Source organism: Dysidea avara, chromosome 12, assembly GCF_963678975.1.
Source record: "Dysidea avara chromosome 12, odDysAvar1.4, whole genome shotgun sequence".
NCBI lineage: Eukaryota > Metazoa > Porifera > Demospongiae > Dictyoceratida > Dysideidae > Dysidea > Dysidea avara.
In genome coordinates, this window is record NC_089283.1 from 10,611,660 (window position 1) to 10,624,710 (window position 13,051).

Genomic DNA, 13,051 nt, shown 5'->3' on the forward strand with positions numbered 1-13,051 from the left:
GTAGGCAGGCAGGCAGGCAGGCAGGCAGGCAGGCAGGCAGGCAGGCAGGCAGGCAGGCAGGCAGGCAGGCAGGCAGGCAGGCAGGCAGGCAGGCAGGCAGGCAGGCAGGCAGGCAGGCAGGCAGGTGAAATGCACAGGAATTTCAAATTTTTCAAAATTCACTGTACATCGAAACAGTCGACTTTTCACTTCATTTAACCAAGGTACAGCATCATTACAGCTATACTAATGCATTCCAGGTGGTTTTTTTCAGGAAATATATATTGCAAGGCTGCTTTTTAAAGTGCAAAAATTAACGAAGTCATATGATTTCTCAGTAAGTGATAAACTGTAATAGCTGTAACTAAGTTGATAACTTTAAGTCACAAATAACTTTCATCTTAGTGAAGGCAAGGTTTTCTTTAGCAATTGTGTAAGCAATATTCATTTTTCTTTTAATCTTTAACTTAGCAGCCTGCCTGCTTGCCTGCCTGCCTGCCTGCCTGCCTGCCTGCCTGCCTGCCTGCCTGCCTGCCTGCCTGCCTGCCTGCCTGCCTGCCTGCCTGCCTGCCTGCCTGCCTGCCTGCCTGCCTGCCTGCCTGCCTGCCTGCCTGCCTGCCTGCCTGCCTGCCTGCCTGCCTGCCTGCCGGCCTGTCTGCCTGCTATAAGACACGGTAGCATTAGGTGTACGGCTCCAGAAATTCCAGACAGCCAAAGTAATGATGGCAGATTCACAAATCTGTTGTTTCGATTACGTTTTGTCCACTGCACCATGCTGATCTCTTTCATCATTCATTGGCCTTCCTTCTCCCCGAAAGATAACTGATAGTTGTAGCACACATTACTTCCTTAACATGTGATTATTGCACATGATTTTAGTAAAGTGTCCTCGTAAGACAAGTATGAACGGGCATAGTAGTCAAGGAGTCGCTATCTCTAGTTGCTTTATGGTCTTAGCAGTTTAGTTTTTGGTGAGGTAATCATGCCTTTGAATGGAACAAAGGAAACAAGGCACTATACAGCCACTACGGCAGTGGCCATAGCAGGTTTTACTGATTAAAAAGTACAGATCAATATACTCTAATAGAACAGACAGGCAATAAAATTCTCTAATATAACAGTCATCAAATAAACCTGCTGATTTCTATCTCGAAACACTCTAAGATGTAATCTCAGAGTGGCTATTTGAATTTTGTTCCAGATGGGGGAAATTCAGACCCCTAAAAAGCATGCATGCTTAGTTTTGCATACAGCTTTAGTAATAACCCAATTTAGTAGTAACCTGTCTCAAACCATTACTTTGCCTGACCAGCCCTGCACTCTATTCTACTGTTAAAATTCAGTAAAAGAATGTGATTGTGTACAATATAGCTAGCTAGCTAAACATAAAAAGTTAATTTTAAGAGAAAGTAGGGACAGATACAATATAGTGCTTTAAAAGTAAGGAAACAAGCTTACAGCTGACAAGAGAATGGTAGATGCAACAAAAAGTAAGGACTAACTAGCATGTAGTAGCAAGTAGTTTTAGCAAGTAGTCAAACAAGACTAGATGACTACTTGCTAAAATGAGATGCACTACTCTTTTGGCTAATTCAATATAGCTAGTCATTTCAAGATGTTAGCCAAAAGTAGGCATTAAAATGTGGTTCATTTTAGCAAGTATTCACCTCATCTTGTTTGACTTGTTTCTTTTTGTTGCATCTATCATTCTCATTTCAGCTGTAAGCTTGTTTCCTTACTTTTCATATAAAGTCTGTCATGCCTACAGTCATACAGGACAATCCTCATATGTGAGGTAGTTGAAAATTATTCTGTGGATACTCTACATACACATCATAGCTTAATCTATATAGTTAGACATACTGATTTTCAACTTATTCACATAAACAGTTTATCCTGCAGACATTACAAGCAATCGGTCTATTTATGTGAAAATTTGGTATAACTCTGTGACTATTCAAACACAATATGGTACTAATGTGAGCCCTTATAGCCAATACATTTGCTCTTTAGTATTTCACAGAGGTTTTTATATAAGTATGCAAAAAGAAGAAAAGGAAGATATAAGTCAATTTTTGAAGAGGAATTTCTGGGATGATTATGCTCAAACTTAGGATGTTGACACATAATATGGAGCTATCTATGAATGAGTGAAGTCACATTTTTTCTTCCTATTAGTAACACATTAGTGTAGTGATACTGACCTTTTGTCTCACTCATCACATTGTGATCTTTTATCTCATCTGATTCTGTAGGTGCTCTCTTTCCTTGTATATGCATCACCCCCTCTAGCTTTGAAATTCCTCTCAATCTCCAACTTTTAAAGGAGTACACTATAGTCGTGAAGTGATGTACATGTCACAAGTTGTAGTTGTACCTGCATTTAACCATAGTGACCAAGACTCACGATACTGTGTTACGCATCCTAGAAAGTAAAACTATACATCAGAAAACCATACTACATGTTTGTACTTTAACAGATCTGCTATAAACATCCATATGGTTTTGTAATCGAAAAGCAGCAATGTGTCTTTGTGGAGTGTGCGTATGTCTGTTTGTTTGTATATAGTTTATTAAGACAAGATTTTAAAAATATGATGCACTACTAATGATTATGGTATTGTGTTAATTGTATCCTACAGCACCTTGTCCAATTAAAGGACAGATCAGAAAGCCTTGTGCTAGCGATTCTTCGTGTCATCGCACATGTGACAACAGATTCTTATTCTTCTTGCCATGTCCTGAAGTTTGTGTTGTCAATGGATGTGAATGTCCTGATGGACTACTCATTAATGAAGATAAGAATGAATGTATACCTGGTAGTAAATGTAAACCTGGTAAGTGTGACAGCAGTCGGTTGGTAGTTGACACTGTATTACTACTATATACTAGGGTTATAAACATACATATACGTATAAATACAGGCTGGCCTGCTTTCACTAGCTGTTGTTTTGCAAACCCAATGGCAAGCATTGGCCTACATGGTGCTCTGGCCAACCTGGGGTAGATTATATGTGGCTGTACATCTTGGTATGGTGGTGATGAACAAAGACTTGTTCAGTAAATTTCCTTTTATTTAACCAGTTTTGAGACCTTTTATTTAACCAATTTTGAGACCTGAATGGCCCATAGTTTAGCCTAATTCATCCTTACGCATTACTCTTTCATTTTGCTGGTACAGTCAACCTCAGGTTTAAAACTAGCAGAAAATTTAGCTGCTGGCATGGGCTACTTGTACAGTGGATGGTCTGAAAGGTAAGGAATTGGTTTAAAACATGTGGAAATTTGGTACACATAGCAACAAAAATTGGTGACCGGCATTTCTTGATACTTTAAATAAAAGATAAGACTATTTTCCCCATAAATAGTCATCATTATAATTATTATGTCTTTACAATACCTTTATAATTATTGGTAATCCCTATGGTGTGTGATGCATATGTTAAAGAATCTTCATTTTCTAGTGGAATGCCCAGGAAAAGGACAGTTTTATACTGTGGATTGTTTTCCTTTCAATGCTACATGTAATAATCCAAACCCTCCTTCATTGTGTGATGCTCCAAGATGTGTTTGTCCATTGGGACAGGTACTTGATGAAGAAATTAATACTTGTGTTAAGACAAAAGATTGTTGTAAGTATTACTTTACAGTATGGTTGTTTTTGTCTTCAAACATCTTTTTCTCTTTACTTGAAAACTAATCTGATTTCCAACCCAACACCTATAACTTGTAATACTGCATGCTAGTTTCTGTCTAGGAACTCACTTTAGTGAATTGATGCATCCTTGATGGCATAATTAATGTTTCTCATACATGCAACTATAGGAGAATTGTTATTTCACTAATGCGTGAGTAAAAATGGTGATCAAACGGTACGGTAAATTGCAGTGAAAATTTCGTGTGCCACACAAAATTCCGCCTTTAAAAATCATCCTAGGGACATTTACACCACAAAAATCACCTTTAGGGAATAGCACTAGTCCATATAATACATAAAGCAGTATTAAATACAACAAAACACTTACAAGTGGCCAAATATAAAAGTTTAAAAATCGCCTAAACTCAAATTTTAGTCTTATAACCTCACTGACCACAGTCACAAGGCTAGAGGCCAAACGAAGCAGCATACAGCCACCATTTTATGCCACAATAACAAACTCACCATTGGGATGTGTCTTTTGGGGTTCCGACGAGTGTAGGCCCTCTGCGCCTTGTCTTTTCTTTCATCTTCAATCAGGCTGCTTGTCCTCTTCTTCATCCAACAAAGCCATATCGAGGCATTAATTTTCTGTCTCAACGCTTTCTTTCAGCAGCATAATATAGACGTCACAGAATAATTTCTGAGCTGTATTTCAGAAGCGCATCAGTCCGGGTGCTACTATAAATGATATACTAGCTAGATATCTGCAAGTTCGGAATATAATAATAAATATAGGTTCATGACCACGCCCATCAACTAAAGATCTAGGTGGACTAATAACGATAGAGTATGGAGACCATACCTCTTAACCAATCTAGCTTTTTACTTAACAGTAAACAAGATGACCTCACCCCTTATTGGTCTAGCTAGCTGCACACCTCTTGGCTGACTCGAGACATACTCAATACAACAGTCATTCTAATACAACAGTCACAAGTTACATTGTAGCTAGCTGTGCTACAACAAAAAAACCAAACAAACTAGTATTTTTAATAATTGTTAATTTAAAAGTGAAGTAGGGATCTAACAAGAGATGAATGATGGTATTACAGCATAGCTCAGTGGGAAAGTCCCTACTTTGGCACATTAGCTATAACAATTATTTTGCTCAATGCCAAAGTAGGGACTTTCCCACTGAGCTATGTTGTAATACCATCATTTGTCTCTTATTTCACTACTTTTTGTTGCACAGATCCCTACTTCATTTTTAAATTAAACAATTTTAAAAAAATATAGTAATGTAGAGTTATTAGTAGTATGCCGTTCATTAGTATGGCCTGCACACTGAATGTTCTGCCATTTCTTTGAGTTTTGAGGGTAAACTTTTTAGTTGTTGGCAATTGGTTTGCTGCATGTTATAAAGGATGACGTGGTAATTTGTCAGTGGTCCAAGAAGTTGTTGCAACAGAAGAATAATATGTAGTTAGGGGTTGATCCAAAATTTGAAATGAGCAATTCCTTATGATTATTGTCAATATGAAGTTATTGTCAATTTACACACCATAGTTTAGCTATTTATCACCATTGTATTATTTTAGGTGTGTCAGTGAAACATCCCGTCCATTCTGAGGCCTGACAATCTACAACCTATAAATAGTCTAGTTAGCTATGCTATGTGATAGTATGATGTGTTACTTCCAAGCACCCGATTAATACTACCTGTACCTCCATTTTGTTAATTTGTTGTCAGTAATTGTATCATACAGTATGATAGTACTGTATAGTAGGGACCACAAAGGAGTAGGAGTGGCCCATGAAATAACATCACCCAAAAACCAGCCTCAATTTTCTTTGATGACGATGAGGCAGTATTGGTTAGGTAAAACTAAGCTCAAAAAAGCTTTCAGATTGACCAAAACACTTTCAACAAGTTGCTACAGAATTTAAAAAATAATATATTTAATAGAATTTTCTACTTACTGACTGACTGACTGATACCTTCAGACAAGTGTAACTCGATAACTGCTAAGGCTACGGACTTGATTTTTTCACTGTTCGATGTCGCTTCAGCCTGAGAGGTGCCTTTTGGCATACCGCAGTACATACAATGCATTCTTCATGGACTTACCACTGTCCTCCTTTGTGTCCCATTCATCTTTGCTGACAGCAAAAGTGTCGATTTGACGATAGCACGTGATGGCTTCCCTTCATAATGGAAATCGTTCATATTATTCATAGTGGCTGTTTTTATTGCAGAGGTGCTTTTCGAACAGTTCTCGATTCACAGTGCTGAGTAACGGGTTGAACACAGCTGACAACAAACAAGTACACAGAAAAATTTGGAATTTTGAACTAGAGTAGGGACCATAGCACATCGATAAAAAGTATTGAAACAAGCTGGAGTAGTGCACAATATTACATCACAGTAAAGCTATAAGAAGTGTTATATTCCTGCTGTGCTCAAGATACAATAATGGAAATGCACAGTAGGGATATAACACTTTTTATTGTTTTACTGTGATTTAATATCATGAACGTTTCAGTACTTTTTATCGATGTGCTATGGTCCCTACTCTAGTTGAAAATCCCAAATTTTTCTGTGTACTTGTTATTAAATGTATAAAGCAATTCTTTGTATTTCACAATTCATCAGTTTTGTTGCTAAAGAAACATAATTTGAACACATCTTTCTTTGCCAATTACAAACAATGCTAGTCCCCTGTTAAATGCCCTTTTCAATGTCAATGGAATTTCACCTTTACAATGTCAATGAAATTTAAAAATACCAACATAATTATATGAATAGATGTTTGAGTGTGTGTATATATATATATATGAGTTTCATACACATCCTGCTTTATTACATGGATGGAAAGATGAATGTGCACAAAATTCTGTTATTTTACACATAGCTAATCATAAGACTTGTAAACTTCGTAAAATTACTGGTGACGTCACGTATGATAATGATACAATGACTGCAACTGTTGAGTTCAATGCTGGTTCTGGAGTTACTACAGAATGTCAAGTTGACAAGCATCCTTACATCAGTTGTAAGTTAAAATTCGTATCTTCTTCCAAAATATTGCTATGTGACTCTGTGTGTGTGTGTGTGTGTGTGTGTGTGTGTGTGTGTGTGTGTGTGTGTGTGTGTGTGTGTGTGTGTGTGTGTGTGTGTGTGTGTGTGCACCTGAAAAACTCGTACATCAACAGCACGGGGAAGTCCAATGTGAACAGTGTCAATGTTGGTTTAAGAGTGCTGGGGGCCTGCAGCCTTGCAGTCCACAAAAGATTGTGTAATCTACATGCATAGATATTTGTGACCAGATTTTACAGAACCGATCCAAATCGCACATCAGGCAAAATCAAACTAACACCACCAGTGGATAGCTACACTATCGTACTACAAGTTTTGACCCTCAGCACTACTCAAACTACACGAGGCTGGTTTTTGCACACGTCTTTTCTGGGTGGTGTGGAGTGCTCAAATGGCGGTTTCAGGCCTTGTGAAGGACCTGGCTTGGCAAGAGTCAGTGGTTTACTGGTGGACAGCCTTATAATGTTGGCCAGACGTGTTCTCTGTTGATTTTGCTACATATCAGCCACTAAGGAGCCAGCACAGCCCTGTAATCTCGTGTCTGGACTCCAATCGTGGTCTGCCTCCATTTTGAGGTCTAACTTTTGCCCTCCCCGCCACCCCCCAACCTCCACCCCTTTGTGAGCACTTGTGATACTACTTCGCTCGTCCAACTGCTCAGATTTTCTATCTTATTTGGCGGGAAACTGTACAAGCAGCTACAAGTACTGGAAGTGACTTGAAAGGTAACAGATTGATGCATCTTTTGTGTAAATTTCATACGCGTGCTTGCTATCCTTGGAGAGTTATGCTGGCTTCAATTCTTTAAAACCGTTTATCTCGGAACTTCCAATGTGCGATTTGGATCGTTTTTCCAAAATCCAGTCACATTTTTGCTTCCCCTTCAGGGGAACATGAGACTGTGGTTGCTGACACGTGACTATGGTAGACATAGTCACAGCCAACTATAGATAGGCTTCCTTGTCTGTTAACCTTATTTACAGTGGGAAATTGTGTTGAAAGCACAAGGAGAGAGACTAGAGGTCTGCTTGGTGGCTACTAATACCACTTGGTTGTTAGATGATAATGCATTTTTGCAGTTCATGGGAGTGATCATTAATGCTCTGTAGTGACTTCCCCCTCTACCTACTAACTGATAGCAATAACAACATCAGTCACTTTAGCATAATAGCATGCAATTTTTAATTAGACATTTCTGAAATACAGATGATGTAACAGACTGCCTGAGGTTTCACTATGTTTAGAGTAGTTTGTTTGAATAGTGCTTCCTTAGCAGTGCATAGCATTGTAACTACATAACTAATATGTAGTATATCATGAATTACAAAATCCAAAATTACAATAACTTAAATTGAAATATATACACAAAACAAAAACGTATTAGCTAAAATATAGCATGTAGTATGCATACATAGCTGATTAATTCCAGATGAGCATGGCACCTGGTTTTTAGAAGTAACACAACATCAACTTGTTTTTTAAGCAATTAGTGGTATTAATAGGTAATGCTGCCATATTGTGCAAGACCTTGCAATAAAGCACATGCATGTAAACATATTACTATCAGCCAGAAGGCACATGCTGCAAAGCAAAGTTTAATACAACGATCCATAACACAATTAGCCTATGAATGTGCTGCATACTTTCTTGAGAGATTATATACATGTGCAACTATTTTATGTTAGAGGACTAGCTAACCACTGTATATAAATAACAGATTATTATGTTGGTGGTAAATGGAAATCATTAAAGTCTGGTATTGATATACTTTTTCTGTACATACAGTAATCGTGGTGTTCATATATTAATACTTAGACTTGAGTCTTTATCTTGTTATGCTGTTGTAATTGTCTAACCTATAGGTGAAAGTCCTTTCAGCTTTAAGGTCCAAAACGCTGGAAAACATATCATCACTGTCAGAGCGAGTAGGACAAAGAAATTTCGGTTTGTTAACTAGCTCTTCCTGAATGCAAACCAACTGATGATTTGAACTGCTATAGTTAATAGAATGCATGCTTACCAAAATATTTTCTTGCATTTAGGTTAGGTGTTACACATATGTCACATATATGTACACATACATGTACATTTGAATATTCAAACATAATTGTTAGAAATTGTGTGAAGTTTTCTTTGACTTGGTTATCTGGTTGAAATTATGCTATTGAAATTATGCTACTCTTAGGACCATCATTGTTCATCTGTTACATCAACGACCTACCCTACCACATTAAAAGTAAAATAAGAATGTATGCCGATGATACCTTAGTGTATAGTCCTATAAGCATGTTAAATGACTGCATTCAGCTTCAAAAGGGTTTGTTAGTATATATTAGAAAAAATAGACTAAAGAATGGTAAATGGAGTTTAATCCATCTAAATGTGAATTTCTTAAGGTTACAAACAGAAGGTCACCTCTCAAGTTTACATTTAATAGTTATACTATGGCCACGAGGGATTTGCCTGATATATATGCCCAAGCCCGAGGGCATATATATCAGGCAAATCCCGAGTGGCCATGGTATAAGTAATATATACCACTCTGGCATGCTCACCTAATAGGTGAAGGAAGACAAACCTGCATTCACCACATTACTTTTATACAAAGGTTTGCAAAAATCGATTGTGGGTTTAAATTGTGGGCACAAAAAGAAATGATCATGGGTTTCACTGGTTGTAGTGATACTATTTTAAACCAAATAACCACTTTGTGGATGAATAAAGTTACCTAAGGTGCTAAAATAAACAATTAAACACATAGGTTGTGAATGTTTGAGGCATCTTTTCATGCAGTTGAAATGTACTCTGTAGAAAAACAATCCCCACATTGCAAAAATGATTATTTAGTGATGCTTAGTAACTGAACTATGCAATGCTGATTCACTCAATTCTTTTTACTTCACAACAATGCCCCTAACTAAGTCATGTTTAACTCAAACCCACAATGCAAAACTTTAAGCATCTCTATATAAACAATCAAAGGGAACTGATGCTTTGTAGCTGCCTCAGCATCAAAGGCAGTTGTGGTCAGAGCTATATCATGATATTGCCCTAACCACAGGGCAATATCTAGATATCGCCCTGTGGTCAGGACAATATGTGATATATAACCCTGTGATTTCCTTTGATCTGAGGTGTCAAAGTGGTATATACCACATTAACAATGTCCCTATAAAAGAAGTAACTTTTGTTAAGTATTTAGGAATAGTGATAGATTCTTGGAAAGAACATATCAAACAAGTTTTGTCAAAAGTTAATGCAGCTCTAGAATATGCCTCTATGATATGGGCTCCCCATACTAACCAGGACATTCAAAAAATGCTTCAGAGAAGAGCTGCTAGGTTTGTGTTTAACACGTATCAGAACAATATCAGTGTTACTAGCTTGCTGAACTCTCTTGGCTGGCCAACCCTCGAAACTAGAAGATCATACTTAAAACTAAATTTAACTTACAAAACTGTTAAAGAATCTGATTTTTATTTCTCCCTGATAATTTTACATCTGTTACTCGTAACACCCGTAGGCACTAACACCATCTACAACACCTACAATGTGCTTGTGATTTTTACCAACATTCATTTTCCCCTCAGCAATTAGGTTGTGGAACTCCTTTAATACTTTTAGAAATGGAAATAGCATATTGTAAAATTAAATACAGCAAGTGTATAAATGCTATTGTAATTAACTGACTCGGTTCTCCACTAAATGCAGTTCAGTGGAGACAGCAGGGTGCTCTGATGGCTGCGGCGTTGTGTTCCCTCGAATAGCCAGCACAGCAGGAAGTAATAAAGAAAATGAGATAACACAACGCATCCAGAATAGTGTCTGGTTGTAGGAGGTAGTACCATGCTTCTGGGATACAAGATTGGCAAGATGGTTGTAGAAAACAGTAGCTTATTTGCCCAAGCCACCAAAAGTGAAAAAACAAGTGGGGTGAAAGATTCACATTCAACATTGCATGCATATATGATCTCCATATTCATGCTTTTTCTCAAGCTCATGTAAATGGGAAGCAACTTGGGTCTGGCGATAGCTTGGTGCGTTGGGGTGGAAAACCCTTATGTCAAATAATGCACCCTGCCATCTGCCCCAAAAGCTCCTTGCATGGATATCAACCATTGTATTGTTACTACAATTAGCAGAAGATGGTGTGATGGATTCCCCAGCGAGAGGTAACAGAGGAGGCTCAACAGCAATATCATGACACACTTCCTGTAACCATTCTGCCGTGAGATCTCATAATTCATTATGACGGATAAAAGTCAAGCCACCATGTTGACAAATCATGGCATGATCATGCAACACTAAAAGCAGTTCCACAAAACACAGTGACTTGGAACATTTGACAATTGCCAGCCATACCTGAGGCACAGTGCATCTCTAAACTCTTGCTTATTCAAATGAAATCCCCGTTCCTGAAGTGGAAGAGTAGTCAACCAAAGTGAGGAACACTTTACACTAATTAAATCAATGGTTTGTTGAAGTTGAGAATCTACACGAGACTTAATATCCTATAGGCTGGATATCAGTGATTGTTGTCTGGACCGATGAATGGTGGAACGAGCCTGCTGAAGGCAGGGGATATGGAAATCCTCAGTCTGTTGCTGTATTAAGGCTGCTAAGCTAGCACTCAGCAACCTAGATGATGAAAATTTAAAATCACTACTACAGGTGGGGTTGGGTAAGTTTAATCCACCAAAGCAGCAAGGAAGAGAAAGTAGTTCTCTCTCTACCTCAATCAGAGCTGGGCATCCGACCTGTTAAGGCAGGAAGAAAATGTTGGTGAATAGCATCTTCATGAGGTTGAAACAATGTACCCACTGATTCAATGGTATGCATTACATAATTCCAGCAATACTTGATACTGTGAGTAAAAGCACTGTAAGTACTATGGGGATGTGTTTGAGCAATATTAGATAAAGCAAGAATCTCCTCAGACCACATCTTTACTTTCTTGGAGACATATTGTTCAGTAAATGATCTTGTTCCAATTGCAGCACCCAGGTGATGTTGGCCCTCACAAGATATCTAGATATTAGTGCCATTAAATATTGTCTGAACAGAATCAAGTTGATCAGGTTTTACTACAAGGCATGTCTTTGCTACATTGGGAATGTAGCCATACATTGGGCCATACGTCAAAAGATGTTTCCACCAAAGCAATAGAGGGGCAAGTTGTCCAGCTGCAGTAGCATCATCAGCATACCACACCTGCGAAACATCCGCTGAGACTGATGAAGAAAGCGGATTAGAGGGGTAACTGCCAAAGCATACATTGCCATGGCAAGAGGATCACCCTGTGTAGTGCCTTCTGTAGAAGCTATTTCCCCCGCTCCAGTAATAAAAAGTCTAACAGGCACCCCATAGGTGAACAGTGCAAGGAACTTTGATGATTAACTTGGTTGAAGGCATTACTGGCATCAACCAACAAAACAGCATCAGTGTTCTCACATGCAAAGATGGCTCTCATGGCGATATAGCTATACATGTAACGATTTACACAGAAACTGCAGAATTACACAAGTATTAATTAATGAATCTGTAGCTAATATATGCATTATAGTCTACAATTGAGGTTTGATAATAATAATAAATCACTTGAAATTGCTAGCCCGGCTCGCGGTTTACACGAAATAGGTGCTTCTAAAAAGAATTATTGTTTTGGTGATTTTTAGGCCATACCTATTTGAAAAATTGTTGCTCGGATTTTTAAAGGAAAAGTTAGGGTCGGTAGGTCGGGGAAAACAAACATCATATTTTTTTAAAAACCATTCCAAACGTTTCATTCCATTGTTGACAACGAATTGTACGAGGGTACACAACAACAGCTCCTTTCTTCGCTATAACAGATAACCACGCATTAGCCGCCATTTCGGCTACAAGTCCGCCAACATAACAATCACGTGAGTTTTTTTTTGGTCTTTTATAAAAAGAGGGTCGGTCGGGTCCGAGCAACAACTTTTCAAATAGGTATGGCCTTACGCACCTAAATATTTCGAGGTTGAGCAATGTTGCTGAAAATAAAATTTTCGCGGATTTGCAAACACTCCCAAAATGTATTAGACTATATGGAGGTCTAAATATTTCAAAGCTAAAATTTTCGCTGATAACCCCAAAACCGCGAAATCTGCGAAAATTTCCCCTCGAAATATTTAGGCATATAAATTCTCAGTGGCTCAGTGGCGTATCTAGACTTTCCCTATTGGTAGGGAACAGCTAGGACACCTATCAGGGGCGGATCCAGGGGGGGCTTTGGGGGCTGAAGCCCCCCCCCCCCCTTCATATTTAGGCTTTACTTGATCAATATTGTTATTGTTATTGTACTGCTTTATAGT

General features: G+C 38.3%; 1 protein-coding gene across 1 annotated transcript in view; it reads left to right on the forward strand.

Annotated features, from left to right (window-relative positions):
• Nucleotides 1-8,842, forward strand: part of LOC136240851 (neurogenic locus notch homolog protein 1-like) — a 32,336-nt gene extending 23,494 nt beyond the window's left edge. The window contains exons 7-10 of the mRNA XM_066031911.1: nucleotides 2,622-2,816; nucleotides 3,444-3,611; nucleotides 6,532-6,672; nucleotides 8,579-8,842. Of these exons, the coding sequence (XP_065887983.1) occupies nucleotides 2,622-2,816; nucleotides 3,444-3,611; nucleotides 6,532-6,672; nucleotides 8,579-8,673 (599 nt within the window). The 3' untranslated portion in view covers nucleotides 8,674-8,842. The remainder of the gene's footprint in view (nucleotides 1-2,621; nucleotides 2,817-3,443; nucleotides 3,612-6,531; nucleotides 6,673-8,578) is intronic.
• Nucleotides 8,843-13,051: the final 4,209 nt, after the last annotated feature.